The sequence below is a fragment of the Saccostrea cucullata genome, unplaced genomic scaffold, assembly GCF_032062105.1.
Source record: "Saccostrea cucullata isolate Sc308-1 unplaced genomic scaffold, CSIRO_AGI_Scuc_v1 ctg11758, whole genome shotgun sequence".
In the NCBI taxonomy this organism is placed as follows: Eukaryota; Metazoa; Mollusca; class Bivalvia; order Ostreida; family Ostreidae; genus Saccostrea; species Saccostrea cuccullata.
This window is the reverse complement of record NW_026922948.1, coordinates 1-20,417: the sequence shown is the minus strand read 5'-3', so window position 1 is coordinate 20,417 and position 20,417 is coordinate 1. Positions and strand designations below refer to the sequence as shown.

General features: G+C 34.3%; 1 protein-coding gene across 2 annotated transcripts; it reads right to left on the bottom strand.

Annotated features, from left to right (window-relative positions):
* Positions 1–3,027: 3,027 nt before the first annotated feature.
* On the bottom strand, positions 3,028–16,239 carry LOC134262859 (alpha-(1,3)-fucosyltransferase C-like). Of its 2 annotated transcripts, XM_062745182.1 has the most exons (4): positions 15,975–16,239; positions 4,275–4,372; positions 3,233–4,004; positions 3,028–3,123 (listed from the first exon to the last, which is right to left on the bottom strand). In XM_062745182.1, exons 2-4 carry the CDS (start codon positions 4,370–4,372, stop codon positions 3,064–3,066), a joined length of 930 nt encoding a protein of 309 aa, XP_062601166.1. In that variant the 5' UTR covers positions 15,975–16,239; the 3' UTR covers positions 3,028–3,063. The 2 variants fall into 2 exon arrangements, with proteins under 2 accessions (XP_062601166.1, XP_062601165.1); XM_062745181.1 differs by having other exon boundaries at positions 3,233–4,372.
* Positions 16,240–20,417: the final 4,178 nt, after the last annotated feature.

Here is a 20,417-nt window from a genome sequence, read left to right as displayed (position 1 = left end):
TGCACGCCTTCCCAGTTTACAATGGTAACATTCTCAGCAGTTGTCTCTTTGCCCATTCATTCTTATGCATAGTTAAGGAATCTACCCCACCACCCCAGCTCCAAACCAGAAGACATAGAGAACCAAACTTAGCATCAAAATATGTATTTCTGCCTACTGAACTACTATACCAAATTTGAATCTGATTGGGCAACCTTAAAAAAACTTATTAGAAAAAACAGAAAATTTGTGGACGGAAAAGTGACAGACGGACGGACAGAGTGATTACTATAGGGCACCCGCAAATCCTTGCGGGGCCCTAATTAATTTACTTCATTCAAAATCAACATGTTTTGTACCCACGGAGCACGATGTGATTTAACCACTACAGGTTAAATCTATTTATCAAAGTGAAATAAATATTTGTGGTCTGGTCTGGCCGAAAATGCATTGGGTTTACCTGGCAAATTCTAATAAAAACTCCTGTGGAATATGAAAGCACAATCACCAACCGTTCAAAAGTTAGGACCAAAGATTATTTTTCAAAAGTAGGCTGAACTTCAAGGTAAAAGGCAAAAGATAATGGTGTCTGGGGCTAGGTCTTGTAACAAGAAATACACTTTGTTATTCATTTATTGTCAAGGTTATGGAGTTTTATTTACTCATACTCCATGTTCATGATAAACTGCTTAAAATTTTTGGTGTTCAAGGAAGGTCATGTCAAGAGAAATACACGTGTGAAATATAAAAGCCGTAGTACTGCATGGTCAAGAGTTATGGAGAAGGTTAAATAAAAAAATTAAGCCAAACTGTAAATTGTTGCCCTCGTGGTGCAGTGGTTAGAGCGTCTGCTCTAGAGTCACAAAGTAAGGAGTCGATCCTTACGTTGCGGGTTCGAATCTCACTGTGGGACGTAGAGACCGGCCCTTCGAATGAGACCGTATAAACCGAGGTCCCATGTCGCAGTAGGTGCTGGCACAAAAAATCCCTGACTGTTCAATGGCCCTAAGTGGCAAGCATAGGACAAAATTTGCAGCTCTCCACCGGCAAGCGGTGGCGTCTCCATATAAGTGAAAAATCTCGAGAGGGATGTTCAACAATAATTAATCAATCAATCAGTCTCTAAGGTCAAGATCGTAAGGGGGGAAATTGTTGGTATCGAAATTTGGGCTTTGTCCCGAAATATAACCTGTTGAAATATATGTAAGTCCTAGTTCTGATTGTTCAAAAGTTATAACGTATGTTAAAGATTTATATTGAGTTTGTCAAACTCTAAGGTCAAGGACTCAAGGACAAAGATATTTACACCCAAGAAAAGGTCTTCATAATACATACATGATTACTAGTATATGAAGTTAAAAGCCCTAGCATCAAGCCATCAACTATACAAAAAAGTTAAGGCCAAGGTTAAAGTTTGAAGTTTTTTTTTTGGCAAGGCCAAAACACCAACTTTGAAGGTCAAGAGGTCGAATACATTCTCACTCTATGAAAGGTATTGTCACAAGGAATACACACATAATATATTAAAGCTATATAGCTCAAACCGATCAAAAGTTAAGATCAAGGTTAAAGTTTTTGCAGACAAATACTAGTAGTATTAACAGACAAACAGCTGGACAGACGGATGACGGACAAGGCAAAAAATATACCAGCTACAGAGCTCCGTAGTTGCAACTGTTCAGAAGTTATGGTCAAACTTGGAATAAGATAAAGTTTTACAAAGGTATGTCAAACTCTACGGTCAAGAGAATATGTTGATACCCAAAGAAACTCATTACATATAAAAACTGTAAACATAGCAGCCTATTCACATAATCTTCACTCAATTATTGCTCCCTTGAAAGAATTTCCAGGGAGCCATCAAAAACAGACACAGATTTGTAGTTTTCTGATTTACTGCATGGGTATTTATTTTGAACAATTTATGCTGCATGATGTTTTCTTTTATACAAAACTCTGGAGTTAATTGTGCATGATCATTAAAATATACTTTTCTAATCATTTCATAACAATAAGAGGCCCATGGGCCACATCGCTCACCTGAGCACTGTGGCTAAGAACAAGCAAAAATCAATTCAGTAATTGTTTAAAACGTCCAAACCCTAAGAGAGGGATATGATTAGAACAAACCTGAATCTACATTAATTTAAATCTACACTAACTAAGATGGTTAGATATATTCTGACTGTGGTTTTTTTCCCTTTAAGTTTTTACTTTTATTGTGGTCCCACCTACACCCCTAGGGGTCATGATTTTAACAAATCTGCATCTACACTACCAGAGGACGATGTAAATCTTTGATTGTCCATTGTAGCCCCGAACTTGAATCTACACTATCTAAGGATGCTTCCATATAAATATGACTAATCATGGCTTTGCTGTTGTTGAGAAGAAGATTTTAAAGATTGTTCCCATATATTTCTATTTAAACCTTTGATCGTCCATTGTGGTCCCACCTTATCCCAGAGGGTCATGATTTGAACAAACTTGAATCTACACTACTTGAGAATGCTTCCACATTAGTTTCATCTTTCCCGACCCAGTGGTTCTTGAGAAGACTTTTCAAACATGCCACCAAATGTTCACTATTTCTTAATTATATCCCCCTGAGAAAGGGCTGGGCCCTTCATTTGAAAAACTTGAATCCCCTTAACCCAAGGATGCTTATGGCAAGTTTGGTTGAAATTGGCTTAGTGGTTCTCGAGAATAAGTCGAAAATGTTAAAAGTTTACAGACAGACACACTACAGACAAAATGTGATCAGAAAAGCTTACTTGAGCTTTCAGCTCATGTGAGCTAAAAAGGTTAACTTGATAAATGTAGACTTATAGTCGATAAATAGTAGAGTAGTTTATTAACAGTAGACCTATGGTCCATTAACAATTGACTTAAAGTAACAGTAGACTTATAGTCCATTAACAGTTGACTTAAAGTAAAAGTAGACTTATAGTCCATTAACAGTAGATCTATAGTCCATTACAGCTGAGTACAAGTAATAGTAGACTTATAATCCATTAACAGTTGACTTAAAGTAATAGTACACTTAAAGTAGTACAAGATTTATAGTCGATAAATATTACAGACTTATAGTCCGATTGGAAAGAGTATCCATCTGTCAATATATCCTGCAAGGTGCTGCACAAACTGAAACAGAAATTGCATTTATAATTTGTCAGGATAAAATGCCCATAGATCATATTCTCGTAAATAAAGCATGTTACGATGTCTATTATAATTCATGACTGAGGTTTACCTTATATCTCGGACAAATATCACTGGACACCCAGCCATCAAGATCAGAGTATACTTGTCTCGGGATGCGAGGCTGGTGCAGCTTTTTGCAGAGATTACAAAATGCGTGAAAATGAGATGTCTCCACATCTAAAGTTTTCCTCCAAGAAAAGTAGCCATTGTATAATGTTTCATTGGTTGCGACGGATTTCAGGTATTTCACTAGATCTTTAATACTGTTAAAGTCATATATATTTATCACGTGACTTGAGTTGACTCTGGTATCTTTTTGGTCTCTGGCCCAATTTACTACCGGTATCACGCCTTGCTTTAAGGGAAACCATAGTTTTTCCGTGACGTAATCCTTGCAGTGAGAATTTTCAAATGATAATCTGAAGAAATAATCTTGCGCCCGTTCTGTTGACAAACATTGCTGGAACTTCGTATCACATTTCAGTGAACCACAAGAACCAAAAATATCTATATTGATATATTTCTGCAATTCTCTCACAATTCGATAACGTTTGCCGTTGTCATTACAGCGACTAAAAACAGCAAAAGCAAACTTTTTTCTATTTGAAAATGGCTTTAAGTATTTTGTGGAAGGTCTTTCTACGAAGGATCCATAGGGTGCAAATACAGTCGAATCTCTTCTATATGACATAGTCCAGTTGAAGAGACCATTTAATACAACGATATCACGTTCTATGTACGTTGTTGGTTCAAGTAAATAAAGAATCCAAATTTGATTCAGTACGTTTCTCTTTGGCAAATCTTGTACATCAAGATCATATCTGTGATAATGAAAGAATACTGCATCACTTTGGGCTAGTCCCTCTCTTCCAGTGGCTTGACATTTATAACGACATTTTGATAAGACAAATTTAATATTATCTAACCATGCATGTCCGAAAAAAGTTGTCCATACTGCAATGGTTTTTTGCTTATGCTTAGGAAGTGTCATATTAGAAAATGTAGTCACATATGAATGCGTATGACTATAAAATTTCACATTATGAATGGCCATGGAATCAGTATAATTCTCATAAAATAGAAGAACGTACAAAATCGTCATGATCAGACTAATGGCTACTAAACAAAGGAATCCCTTTACTAGTAAACACCGCCTACATGTTGAACACTTGTTTCTTTCACATTTCATCTGAAATAGATAAATCGGTTGTTAGTTAAATGAATGAAAATTAAGCATGTGATTATGTAGGTAGTTGTGCGTTATGTATCATCTGTGATTTTTAACAGAAAATTGGATGTTCAAATTCGCCCGAAGGATAATTGAAAATCCCGTCCAAATAAAATGCCCCATCTAAGTCAACAGGCACTTGTTTCGGTAATAAAATTTTAACCCATAGTATAATAATAACGTACACAAGGTAACTCCAAATTACACTAAGTACCCCTTCCCTCAGAAACGCATTCATTTACACTTTCAGAGGAAATACACTGTCAAACTGTTTATTACCATTGTCTTCTACGATACATAATCTACACAACCATACATAGTATGGTTGTTTTTGTTTCCGTTTGCGGAGATGGTTGTCTTTGTTGTCTGACGTCACGGCGTCAGACAGTACTAGATTTAACCAGGGCTTATTTATGCAGTCGTTCCATGAAATTGTTTAGATAGTTCGATGGTTGAAATTTCGATACATGCATAATCTCCAAAGACGCATGTAGTTCGTCCCAGGAGAAAATGAGCTTTTATTTACATTACTGAATGATCTTGTCTTTAGTAAAATCCGTGCTTTCATCTTTGAGCGTGTCCGCCGCTTCAAAATGTCTATTACAATGTATATAAATCTCACTGTTTCGAGTTGTGTATCAAAGATTAAGTCATTTTACATGTTATGGCTAAATAATTGATTGCTTATTTTCAGTAAAATTATACCTTGACATTGTTTTACTAGTATGCAGTGAAAACAGAAAAAAATGTCTCATTCAAGTTTTGATTTAAACATATTTTATTGAACACAATCAATGGGATTGGACACAAGTTATACCAACTTAGATTGTCCTCTCCAACACAAACAAAAATAACGAGAATATATACACGTGATGTACAAGCAAGAAATACAATTATATATTAAAAAAAAAAAAAAGAGGAAGAAGAAGAAAGTGGTGCAGAGAGATAAGAAAAGAAGGGGATGGGAGTGCATGGAGAGAAGAAATAAAAGGGGGGATTATAAATTAAGGATACAAAATGGTTACACTGGTTATTCATAAAATCTTTTTGATTTTTTAATATATTTATGTACAGCTTTAACAATATTGATATCATTTTGTTGACCCAATGAAAAAAGAAAATGTACAGAAACATAAAAATTAACTGAAATATAGTTTAATCTAGTACACCTTGCGAGGACAAATGTCAACAAAGAAAAACAAATTTATATACACGTGATGAACAACAAATAAATCTACAATGCAAAAAAAAGGAAGAAAAGGGTGCAGAGAGATAAGAAAGGTAGGGAAAAGGAGTGCAAGGAAGGATGAAAGAAGGAAGGGGATTTTAAGGATACAGAATACATGTAGTTACGCTTACTGTTCAAAAAATCTTTTCGAATTTTTAATATATTTATGTACGGCTTTAATAATATTGATATTATTTTGTTGACCCAAGTTTGGGTCCCCAAAAAGTATTTTATCAAGGTCTATTTCTCCTTTGTTATTTTTTATAGTATGGAATAATTCTTTTCTTATTTCAGTATAATTTTTACAATAGAGGATGAAATGCTCAGTGTTTTCATTAATATATCCACAAGAACACTTGGTATTGTCTGAAAGTTTAAACTTAAAAAGATCTGCCTTAAGGAGGCTTACATTGTGCCTCATTCTGGTTAAAATTGAATTCCATTTTTTGTCGCCATAAGAAAGATATTTTGGGGGAGGATCACCTTTAGAGAGTCTCTTTTTAAAAGCATTTATAGTGTCAAGGTTTCTAGTCTCGGTAGGCAATGCATTCCATGCTGATATTGTAGATGGAAAAAATGAGTTTTTTAATAAATTTGTTCTACATTGGGGAATAACAATATTATTACTATTTCGTAGATCATAATGGGTAGTTTGAGAAACTTCAGGGGGTAATAGATTTAGTAAATATTCTGGTGCGAGGCCATGTTTTATTTTATACATTAAACATAATTTTCTCCTTTCCCGTCTACAAGCAAGAGTTTCCCATCCCGTTTCAAAAAAAAGAGATTTACGAGAAGCATAAATAGGAAGGCCTGTGACAATACGCGCAGCTTCTAATTGTAATTTCTCCAGCCTATCACAGTCAGCTGCGGTAATATTATCCCATACTTCTGATGCATATTCAAATAGGGGTCTAATAAAAGTAATATACATCTTATTTAAAAAGTCACGATTTAACGTTAATTTCAGTTTCCGAAGAACAGCAATTTCTTTTGAGGTCTTTTTAATAATATTGTCAATATGGTTTGTCCACTTCCCAGAATTTGAAAAGATTAGTCCAAGGTGACAATGAGTAGAGGATGGGACTATTTCTTTATTGTCAAATTTAAATCTTAGATTGGATAATTCGTCTTCTTTACAACCAAATATTAATATTTTGGTTTTATCGGGATTAAATTTTACAACCCAATTTTTTGACCATTCATTAATCTGTTCTAGATCATAATTAGTAAATCTTTCCAAGTCCTGCAAGTTTTTGGAAGTATTGGACACAGATGTATCATCTGCAAATAATCTAGAGAGACCTAAGAGTCCACATGGCAGGTCATTAATATAGATTAAAAAAAGTAAAGGACCAAGCACAGAGCCCTGGGGAACTCCTGCTTTGGTTTTTCCTACGGAAGAACTTGATGATTTTATTTTGACCTGTTGTGATCTACTAGTGAGATAATCATTTAGCCACACAAGAACCTCTCCCACAAACCCATATTTTTCTAATTTGTATTTCAATCCTTTTAACCAAACTGTGTCAAATGCCTTGCTAATATCGCAAAAGGCAAAGCACGTGATTTCTTTATTGTCTAGGGCAATACAGATGTTATGATAAATTTCTATTAATTGGGTAACAGTTGAATGGTTACGCATAAATCCAGCTAGTAAGTTGTATAAAAGTTTATGTGATACTAAATGATTATAAATGTATTAAAACATTACCCTTTCAAAAATTTTCCCTATGCAACTCAATAAGGAAATGGGTCTGTAGTTGGATGGGTTTGATTTCTCACCCTTCTTAAAAACAGGTATTACATTAGCATGTTTCCAAGCACATGGAAATTTCCCAGTTCTCAGAGATTTATTAAAGATGATTTCTAGCGGGATTGCAATCTCATTACTTATTTCTTTTATTAAGATATGACTGAAGTTGTCTGGACCAGAGGCTTTTTTTGGATCTAGAGTTCCAATAATATCGACAATTTCGTTTTCGTTTATTACTATATTTTCAAGTCTGGCTTCTGTTCTTGATTCGAATTCAGGGAGGTCTTTATCTATGTTATCATTAGAAGAAACTTTACAGAAATAAGCATTCAGTACTTCACATTTTTCTTCATCTGTAAATACATAATCATTATTTTCTTTTAGTGGAGGAACGGAGTGTGACGGCTTGGAACCTTTCAATAATCTGCGAACTATCTGCCAATAAGTTTTGGAGTTTGTACAATTTAGATGATTTAATGATTCATTTAGGTTTAATAAGTATTCTTCTTCTAGTTTCTTTTTAAAATTATTAACTTTATTTCTTTGTTTACGGTATTTTGCTTTATCTTCCTCATTTTTTGATTTTCTGTAAGCTTTTCTAAATTTTTCGCGCAAGTTTATTTCTTTCCTAATTTCAGAGTTGAACCAAGGTTTATCGTCCGGTCTTACTATTACATCTTTTTGTGGGATGTGTTCATTCACCAATTTTGAAATTTTTTCGTTAAATTTAACTACATCAACGTCAACATCTTTGCTATTTAAAATTTCATCCCAATTTGTTTCATTCATATCCGTTCTAAATAGATCAAAATTAGCTCTTTTGTACTGGAAAATCTTTCGAACATACGTATTTTTAATCGCTGTGTCTAGTTTGAATATAATATAGGTTGCTTTGTGATCACTTATAGTTTTGTCTATATCGATAGTTCCTGATTCAAGGCAATCAAGGGTATCTGTGATAAGAATGGGATCAATACAAGTCGATGTCATATTTGTCACTCTTGTTGGCTCGGTAATATAGTTTGTGAGATTATATGTCATTATTAGATCATTTACGTTGGCTGGAAGCTTTTTACTGAAATCTATATTCCAATCACCATTTAATACTAAATTATTAGATTCATCTAGAGCCCTTCCGATTGAGATCTCAAGTCGATTCCAGAATTCAACCTTGGATGTTTCAGGGGTCTATAGATGGTGCATAAAAAAACACTTTTTGATTTTAACTTTATTTCAACCCATATTGTTTCATCAAACGCATTTTCAAAATCATGGCGTCTCAGAGCGACTAGGCCTTCTCTTATATAAATAAGGATTCCACCGCCATGACTAGTTCTGTCTAATCTAAATGGAGTATTGTAACCTTCAATTGTTAAATTCTCTGTGTTTACTAGTTCATTTAAATGGGTCTCAGTAAAACATAAAATATCGTTCAATTCAAAGTAGTTCACTATCTTGTCTAATTTGTGTCGTATACTTCTACAATTCATATGAAAAATTGATAAACCATTTACGTTTAGTTCAGGACCAGGATTTTCCGCAATATCATTATATAAAAGGAGTAAAGTCATGAGGAGAAGAAAATTTTGGATATTAAGTATGTTTCTAGTGATCAAATCATGTACTTGGAAGAGGAAAAACAGTACTCTTCTTATTTGTTTGCCGTATTTAAAAATAAAAAATCTTTTTCTCCGTATGGTTATCTTGTGACACACGGAGTAATAATTTCCAATCGCCGCACGATATGTCATTAGATCATTACCCATGATCTAAGACACCAAATCTAAACAAGCTAAGACAGCTAACTCTCGTGCAGCGACGGTGTAACGTTGAATATTGACACGAGTTGAAAATTGATCCGGGGGTCATTTTTCAACGTTGAATATTGAACCGGGGTCATTTTTCAACGTTGAATATTGAGACTAAAAGTCGTTGAATTTATACCCGGGGTCATTTTTCAACAGCTTGATAATTTTTTTTCTTACACCTGATGACGTCAACAAGTTGAAAATTGACCCTGTTGAATATTGACCCCATCTGAAAGTTTGAACATTTTTTTTTAGCTGGGAAGTTGTTTTACGGGATTTATCAGTATCACTTTATTTATATTTCGGTTTAATTTTTTTCCCTTTTCAAGAATAATAGAAATAAACATACAGTATCACCCCGTATATATATGTACTTTTGATCAATGCACGGTTTCAGTTATCTTCGCAGGGGCGTAGCAATAGTGGGGGGGGGCGGGGGGGGGGCTGGCCCCCCACTTTTTTTCAACCTTACCTATACTATATCAAATTTTAATTTAAAACCTGGTTGCCCCCTCCCCCCCCCCCCCAGTTTTAGTGATGTGTCGAAAATGAAGTATTAGAATTGGTACTGAAAGTAGTTGACACTGAAAAAAGTTAGCCTCTAACCCCCCCCCCCCCCCCCATGAAATAGGATTTTCGACTTTGGACAACTTTCAACCCCCCTCCCCCTTTTTTTTGCTTGTCAACTTTTTTAGGTAAGTAAAAATAATTTTCTCCGGCTGCCCCCCCCCCCCCCCACTTTCAAAAACGATGCTACGCCACTGCTTCAAGCATGACAACTTTATTTTTGAAAATACTTTCCAAAACCCATGGCATCCATAAATAACTACAAAACAACGAATAGGTACGACGGCGTATGCGTGCCATTTTAACAATGTAGAATTTTTTTTTTAAATCGTTTGAACGATTTAAGAAAACGTTTGTACAATTTAATAAATCGTTTGTACAATTTGTTTGTTAATCGTTTGTACAATTTATTAAATCGTTCATACGATTTATCAAAATAGTTAGTACGTTTTTTATAAATCGTTTTAACAGTTTAGGAAACCGTTTTTACGATTTATGAAAACGTTTATACGATTTAAAAAAAATAGTTTGTACGATTTAATAAATGGTACAAACGATTTAATAAATTGAACAAACGATTTAAAAAACAAATTGTACAAAGGATTTATTAAATTGTAAAAACAATTTACTAAATTGTACAAACAATCTTTAAATCGTACAAACGGCTTATTTGATCGTAAAACCGACTTATTAAATAGTACAAACGACATATTAAATTGTACAAACGATTTATTAAATTGTACAAACGATTTATTAAATTGTACAAACAATTTGTTAAATCGTACAAACGTTTTTTAAAATCGTTCATACGATTTAAAAAAAAAATTACATTGTTAAAATGGCACGAATACGCCGTCGTACGTTTCCTATTCGATGTCATTAATATTTAAAACAATCGGTTGCTAGTCGTTAATTTTGTCATTCCTATTCGACAATTCTATCTTTTTCAATCGATAATTATTTGGTTTATATGCAATAAAGTTGTTGTTCGAAAACATCATTTCTATTCGAAAAAAAATACGATTCCTATTCGATAAACTTCTCATCTTATTACATAATTTTATCTCTATGATCTCCTATGCGATGTTTTTAAAATTCTTTTTCAATAATTGCCATGATTGCATTCTGGAAAATATGACAAACTAGAATTGGTTGTAAAATCAATTAAATAGGAATGTAAAGTTTCACATTATTATCGAATATAAATCATTTTATCACATAGATTGACAAAACAAATTTTTTTAAAAAATGGGAATAAGGCAGAAGTTTTCTCTCTTCAAGACTTTGAGACTAGAGATCAGCATAAATTAAGCTGTTGCTATTTAATATTAAATAAATGTATTTCGTTTTATACATTGATTGAGTAATTATAGAGGATTTAGTTATTCAGAATACTAATTTATTTAATTGATTATGTCTTGTAGCAATTTTTGACAAAGATATCCAATATGTTTTAATATAAAGTACATTTTGATCCTAATTCAAGACTTAAAGGCATTGATACGTTTCACCAATTACGCAACATTAAAAAATATTAATACAAGTTGTAGTAATTTTTTTTTTCAGAAACATCAAGTCATACTCTGTATTATCTTTAATTGAGAAATCAATACTATTTCTGTTTTACAAAAAATTATCTCCAGGTAGGGAGGGGGGTGTCGCTCACTTTAATGAAATTTTGTAAAAGGACTCCTGCAATATAGTAAACTATATGATCACAAGAAAAAAAACATGAAGTCAATATGCATTTCAGATTCTATAAATAGTAACTCAAGTCTTTATGCTGTTATATACTTAATCATGTGATCAAGTTTGAGCCAATCAGAGAGCTTAGAATTAAAGGTGATATCACCTTTTCGTGCTAAATAGATGCTATCACCTATTTGAATAAGTGGTACCGGTATCACCTATTCGAAATGGTGATATTACCTATTTGAGTTTCTTATAACAGTCATTAATGAATGCTCCCTATAATATACATTATACTACACTGGAACCAAGAAAATTCGGACTACCCAGTTTTCATGCATTTTCTACGATTTTCTTGTTGTATACATGATATATAAGTGAAATAAATTAATTTGTAAGCAAAAAAAAAAAAAACAAAACAAAAAAAAAAAAAAAAAAAAAAAAACTACAGATGTTCGACGGGAAAAGGTGATATCACCCAATCGAATAAGTGATATCACCTTTTCGAATTGGTGATATCACAAATTCAAATCAAATAGGTGATATCATCTATTGGAATAGGTGATATCACTTATTCAAATAGGGGATATTACTTTTTGCAGTAAATACCAAAACGGGGCCTCATACCTATGAATTAAATCACGGTAGTGAAAACAATATCATAAATATGTGTTTTTATGCTGTTGAATTTTGAACCGGTTTCATGATCAAAATTCCACGACCCGGCTCAGTTTTCAACGGATTAGGGTCTTAATTCAACACCTTCAGTCTCAGTATTCAACGTTGAAAAATGACCCCCGGGTCAATTTTCAACCCGGGTCAAAATTCAACGTTACAACGGCAGACAGGAATGTCGACTTCATTCATAAAGCGTAACGGTTGAGTAAACAAAGCGTAAAAGGAGGGCGCTATGGTGCGACAGGCGCGTAGCTGCCTATACGCAAGTACGCAAGTGCGTACACATCATTTTCCAAAAAAAAAAAAAAAAAAAAAAAAAAGAATAAAAAAGAAAGAGAGAGATTTATTCGGAGAAAAAGAGGCATTATCTGTCTTTCAAATTATTTTACGTCTTATTGTTTCTATTCAAATTTTGTTCAGAATATCGTTAAAATCCAGTCTTTTACAAAATGAATTCCAAAATAAAATTCTTGAGTAAGAAAATAGCGTTGAACGAAAATTTTCAACTGTTAATCCGCGTAATCCTGATTATCCGGACAAATACATGTATTTAATGAAGGAAAGCGATCTAAGTGACATTGATCTAAAGAAAAAGTTACAAGGGTCTTGGACGACTATACAAGAATTTCCATTGAAGTAATGAATAGATATTGATAAACAAAAAAATGGCAAAATTCAAATTACTGAACAAAGTAAATAAAAATATAGATCATTTATGAATATCTTCTTTTACTGATTTTACCAATTTATAGAATTTAAGTACTCTCACATTGTTTAAGCTATCAGAATATAAAGGTTATCAAAAGACCCACACCCCCGTTTATATTTTGAAATACTTTAACTCCAATGATAACTTATTAAATTACTTCTCTGTTTTATCTTGTCACACTTGGAAACTTTTTTTCTAATTCCAATATACTGCCAGTATTCGTAAATTAATTTGATCAAATTATCCTTCTCTTCCTGAAGTATCCATGGAAGTATAACTTATAGCCAAGTGTTTGCTTGTGAAAAGAGATGTAGCGTGATTTCTTTTGAAGGAATGAAAATTTTCGTAGAATCCAGGAGATTCCGGGGGCTTTACCCCCTGGTCCCCCACCAGGGCTTCGCCCTGGACCCACTGGGGGCCTCAGGGCGGCCCCCAGACCCCCGACCATTTTCTGCGTACACTTCATTTCAATGCTGGCTACGCGCCTGAAAATATAGATCATTTATGAATATCTTCTTTTACTGATTTTACCAATTTATAGAATTTAAGTACTCTCACATTGTTTAAGCTATCAGAATATAAAGGTTATCAAAAGACCCACACCCCCGTTTATATTTTGAAATACTTTAACTCCAATGATAACTTATTAAATTACTTCTCTGTTTTATCTTGTCACACTTGGAAACTTTTTTTCCAATACCAATATATTCGTAAATTAATTTGATCAAATTATCCTTCTCTTCCTGAAGTATCCATGGAAGTATAACTTATAGCCAAGTGTTTGCTTGTGAAAAGAGATGTAGCGTGATTTCTTTTGAAGGAATGAAAATTTTCGTAGAATCCAGGAGATTCCGGGGGCTTTACCCCCTGGTCCCCCACCAGGGCTTCGCCCTGGACCCACTGGGGGCCTCAGGGCGGCCCCCAGACCCCCGACCATTTTCTGCGTACACTTCATTTCAATGCTGGCTACGCGCCTGTGCGATGCTGTAGTGAGAGAAAAGAGGGATAGTAAGAAACAAGAAAAGTGAACGTGAAGAATAGTTGGAGAATGAGTGGTAAGTGAACAATAAGTAGAAACCCGTAGCAATGCATGGGGTAGGTAAAAGTTTTTAGAAAAGGGTAGGATAAATGCACATGTTTATATGAAATAAATACACAATTTAAATACAATCATACAAACAGTGTCAATATGTCAATTGATAGGAGCATAGTCATAGTCAAAACTGGCTATTTAATGAGTCAAGCCTCGTCGTCACTGTCATGGTCAACTTCAGGAAGGAAACACACTACATCACTATAATGTTTTATCAAAATTTTTGGTGCCTTTTCAGTTTCCTTAACAAATATTCAAGTTCGCTTTTTATTCTGTATTGTGTAAATAGATTTGTATGTTGCTGAAGTGTTATACTTCACTCCTATCAAACGATTATATTTTGGACGATATTACATTTTAAATTAATATGCACCTTCTTGTTTCTTTCCCAGATGCTTCAGTTCAGAATTTCATCAATCAATTGCGTAACAGTGTTAAGTAGAGAATCATTGTACATCAAATGGTTTGAGAAGCAATGAAAGCTTTCAACAACAGCAGGGGAATGGTCAGCATGTGTAACGCTCTGCCAAGATTGTTATCGTTAGGATTGGGGTTAGGGTTATACGTGCCCATTAAGTGATCAAAGATCTTCCCATTGATTTCATCATTTACAACCTTCATTTTACTTTGTTTGTTGAATAAAAAATCAGTTAAGTCATTTAAGATATAAAACATATCTTTAGTTGAAAAAAAAAATTTGAAATTACTTGAAAAATGCTGACCCGGGATCTTGAAACATCTTAATCCTAAGTCGATCAAAATCTTTATTTTATAATAAATTGTTGTAAAAGTCAAGCAGACCAGAAGGGTTAGGTTTAGGAATATTTTTAATATTGTTTCACAGAGATGTTGGTATGTGCAAATGAAAAAATAAATTCCATAATTAATAAATATTTTATCGGCGATTAAAAATTTCAGTTAAGTTTTAGTTTGTTTCATGATCCTGGAGCCAGCTAGAGCTTCAATTTAAAGTTCTTTGTACAGTTATTGTATACAATATTGATTACGCATGGTCTCTTGAAGATATATTATAGAACGAAAGAAATTATATAACATAATATATTATTCCTTTCCGTTTTATGATTTTAAGCAAACCACTTCAGACAAGCTTTTCAGGAAAGCTAATACTTGTTTCCGTTTATTTCCGCAAACAGCGTCAAAACTCTGCTCGCCAATTGGAAAAGTCGACTCAACCATGGAACGGTATGTGCTGATCCCGCACAGAGATTTTGATTGGCTAAAAACATGTTTCTAAAATTACATCAGATGTTTTCAGGGAAAATCAAACGAAAACCAGTTCTATTTACTCATTGCAATATTTAAACAATGGAATTGAATTTTTAAAACCACTGATTTTTTAATTTTGCTCTTTGCCCAAGACTAGAACATGATACCATTCAATGGTTGAGTTTGACTTTCCAACCGGCGAGCAGAGTTTTGACGATGATTATGGAGATAAAAAAAAAATAAAGACAGGCATGCCAGATATGGTTGTGTAGAAAAATTATCGTAGAAGATAAAGATAAAAACAGTTTACCCGTGCATTTCCTCTGAAAGTGTAAATGAGCGCGATTCTAAGTGAGGGGGGTACTTTATTATCTTGAGATTTAAGAGATCTACTTTTGATATACAGAACCCTGGTCCCAAGATTACGAAAAGTTCACGGAGAAAAACACGTGCAGAAACAGTCGACGTGGATTCGCATAACTGCATGAAAATCAAATGGAGTTAAGATAAAGGAATAGCGAGATTATAGAGCGTTTGTATATTTCTTGGACACAAAAATCTGAAAATGCTGTCCCACCTGTGCTCGATTTCGTATGTACATTGTTAACATGTACATGCACACTGTAACACAATAAACAAAGAAAAGCATGTGTGCACTCTCCGGCGTCACGTTGGGTCAGAGGTCAATCGGGGATAGATTGCAAAAAGTAATAAAATGTGTATACCGGGCTAATTTTAGAATTGTTGATATTACGTGCAATTATCTGGCTTGCTTTGAAAACTATCTTGGGTTAGTTAACTTTCTTACCTTATATCCCGTGTTTGCGGCCACCAGTTTATCGATTATCTACGTCGATTAATCAAGGAAATCCAACAATGGCTACATGTAATCAGTTCATCAAAGAAACATAACAAATTCTTGTTGAAAGTGTATTCAAATCTGGCAAATTTAATGTGTTCAATATAATAAATTTAACCGTATTAAATATCCCCACGTGCATGCGTGTATGTTTGGAAAATGGCCGCAGGGTCAATGAAAGCCAACTGATAATGACCTATTTCAGTAGGTCACTGTAGGCGCGGTGTCCATAATAGTACAGTGCAAATGTTTATAAATAAGCAGCAATTATCCTCATCAGCTGATAAGCACATGGCCGCGATCAATCTACTGACCACATGTACATGTTTTTCATTCCGATAAAATTACGTGTGAGTTTTAAAAATTCAAGATGGATCGTCCCTTTTTTTTTTAATTTCATCTACTCAAAGTATGAAATTAAGATCCCCCAAAATATGAAATATGTTGTCAAGTTTAGATCCAAGAGAAAGCTTATTTAATATTTGAATTTAGTGTGTTGATGTTGTTTAAAGTTAACGTTCTATAATAAAAAGGTGCCAAATGTTGATTCTTTGGGGGTACGAAAAATCTTCAGTAACTGTTGTTAAGTGCCGAGCAAACAAACAGTTTAAATGAGATGGTAAATGCAATGGAAATTAATATACATTTATTGACTGAGTTCTCGGGCAACATGCGTTTTGTCGGACCCAAGAACCAAACTGTCTGCCTGAGGCCGCTAGGCCGAAGGCAGACAGTTTGGTTCGAGGGTCCGACAAAACGCATTTTGCCCGAGAACTCTGTTAATAAATGTTTTGTTATGGTACCTTTCATTTCATTATTTTTTTTTTGGACATATATGTATTTTGTACCATATTCCGTGATGTAATATCAGGCCTGTCACTATTTAACACTAACGAATGAAAATGAGATTAAGCTCCGCCCATTCTGTGACGTAAGCGGTCCAACATCTCTCCGAGCGGTCCAACATCTCAGTCAGCGGTCCACGTCGATTTTTTATGCCCGCTCAACAAAACATTAAAAATGTTAGACTTTTTTTCGCATACAATTGTATAGGAACAATTTTTTAAAGGTATAACAAAATATGATTTTATATCCACACAGTGTCTGTCTCAAGATCGATTTCAATACAATCATACCCCCTTTAAAAGAACGCTCGATAAGGTTTTTAATATATTCGATCAGTGCTTACTATATCTGTTCTAGATATATTACTATAGTCAGCGGCGACTCACACAAGTTATTTCGACGAAAATAGTTCCATCATTAATAAGTAGATACAACATAATTGTTCACGATAAGAATAATGTTGAGTATGTCATACGTAAAAGAAACTACGATTAATGTAAATTTTTCCTCCAAAGATCACTTTCCCCCCCAAATGCAAATAAAAAATGTTAATATTCCTACGCTCGCTCCCTCCTTCCTCCTCAGCTTTTTTTAAAAAACATGTTTGATAACAGAGAATGTCTAGGTCATTCTTCGGTTGATATTTTTTCACCGATGAATTGATTAAATACTATATCAACAACTATAGTAAAATCATGTTAATTGTTCGTTAATCATCATATAGTTTCCTCTTAGAGAAAAAAAAAATCATTCTAAGTCTGTAATATAATTTATTAACAGAATTTTCAATCCCTGAGCAGATTCCTGCACGTGTGTAGACAAACTACACATAGAGAGCGTACCTATTGTAAACCTATAGGGTTTGAGACAAATATTTTAATTAGTAAAGTAAACATTATCAATTATTTACAATGTACTTATTATCGAGTGCATTGACCTCTAATTCAAGAAGGATACAGAAGTGTAAGACTTTTCCGTAAAAGTAAATAAACAAGTTAATCGGATTAAAGACTATATAACATACCAGGATGTTTATCTATCTTCAGACATCAATCCAGGAACAATAAATGAACATTATTAAAGTTTATATTACAGTTATACTTACTTTTACCTAATACAAGGACACTGACCACCAGTTTACAAAAACTTATGTTTAGATTATAAATTGTTTTGTCAAAATTCCAGGATTTAGACCCATTTATTGAATAACTTGTTTATCGTATATGCAAATGACTATTATGTATTGTATATTATAAATACTATCTACGGTGATCTACGATTTATCTTTGCTCTTAACCACTATACGATCATTGTTTGTACTCTTTGATAATTTCAAAACTGTTAAATAAATTCTAAGAAAAGACTATTTTCCTTCTCATTGGTTCACACTATAAAATGTGTAACAAAACCCGAACTGGGCCGGGATTTCTAAACTGACAATCGTTTAATTTTTATTAATCAGAATTTGTGTATTCATGTGATCTAATTATGAAAAAAAGTTCTGTCTGCCATCGTAACTTCTCTGTTCGCGGGAGTCCGTTTGACAACTCCATCGCAAGTGTGTAGACCAAGGCTAACTGGACTTGCGGACACAGGTATGTGTACTGTTTATTATAGGAGACTGGGTGACCGTAATGCTACGGACTCACGAAATTTACACAAGGTCTATAACTAGAAAGTGCAGTTTTATTTTCATAAAAGTCATGAAACACTCTTAAACATATTAAATCTAAAAGTCGAATATCTTTGGATATGGGTTAACCCATATCTATTCTTGTTAAAACTAAATCTATAATATAATTTATTATTCATCTGTTTAAACTTTAAATTTTATTTTTCACCTTTTTTATTTTTCAAACTTTAACTTTGTCAACTGCAGACACCCGACAAATTTAACCTCGTGAATTTCGAGTTGTTCAAAGTGTTTCAAAAGAATTTTACATCGACTGGGTATTAACTAACAATTGACTGGATATAAGTAATCCACCTCCTTCGCGTGACAGACTTCAAAGTCTTCAACCAATCGTAAGCCAGGATTTCGTCGAAAAATCAACAGAGGTGGAGTAAGTTGGCTTCCTTCGCGTTTGTCTAATCCAGCCCCATTTCCTCTGCCCTACTCTCTTCCAGAGTTCTTCATTTGTGATCCTTTCAGGCCATCGGATGTTAAAGATGCGCCTGAGTCTGGATCTTCTGCATGGTTGCCTTGGGCAACCTCCACGTTTCTGCACCATACAAAAGGGCGGACTTTATATTAGAGTTGATGATCCGCAGTTTTGATCGAAGTAATGCAAATGTTCTCTGAGGCCCCGACATTCTACATGTATTACTTTGTGAATGCATTTCTTGCCTGCCAATTCTTGACATGTCACAGTCTGTACCACCCAGTCTGTACCACCTTGTCTGTCGATCACACTCCCCAGGTAGATAAGGGCCCAACCTTTCTGCTGAACTCACCACCGACTGTGACTGGTGTTTGGACAGTGGTGTTTATCACTTCTGTTTTCTTCAAATTGATCTTGAGTCCCGGTCCTGTTGATGTTGTTAAGAGGCGAGTTGTTTCATTGTATCCTGCATCTGACTGCCTGACTGTGATTGTGTCAGGTCATCGACAAAGTCTAGATCGTCAAGTTGCGTCAGGAACGTCAGTTGTTAACCATTGTAAATGCCTGTTGTGGTAATTCTAATGATCCAGTCAATGACAAAGAGGAAGATCAAACATTCTTGTCGAAATCCTGTCTTGACCTCGAATCTCTGTATAACATGCCTTGATTTGTGTTTAGAATGAAGGAGACAGTCTTCTCGGGTACTCCATAGTACCTCAGTATATTCCACAGTCTCTCTCGGTTCACGCTATTGAATGCTTTTTCATAGTCGATGAAGATGACTTTCCATTCTCATGTTTGGTAATTGGTATCCTAATCTCTGTTTCTGTTAGTTTGTTGTCCCCCGCTTTCGCTAAAGCGAGGGGACATTAAATCCCATTCGTCTGTCAGTCTGTCAGTCTAGCTGTCTGTCCGTCACAAAAACTTTAATCTTGCTTATAACTTTTGATTTAGTGGAGCTATGACATTCATATTTCACATGTGTATTCCTTGTGACAAGACCTTTCTTTGGGTATCAACAAATTTGACCTTTTGACCTTGACCTTGGAGTTTGACCCACTTTTACACAAAAATTTCAAACTTTTACTTTGGCCATAACTTTTGAATGGTAGATACTAGGGCTTTCATATTTCACATATGTATATATTCTTTGTTGCAAGATCTTTTTATTGGATACCAACAACTTTGACATTTTGACCTTGACGATTTCCGTACTTATGAAAAAAGTTTAACCTTGGCTATAACTTTTGAACGGTGAGGGCTAGGGCTTTCATACTTCAAATATATAATCCTTGTGAGTAAACCTTTCATTTGATTGAATACCAACAACTTTGACCCTTTGACTTTGACCTTGGAGTTTGACCTACTTTTTGAAAACTTTAACCTTGGCCACAACTTATGAACGGTTTGGGCAAGAGCTTCATACTTCACATATGTAACAAGG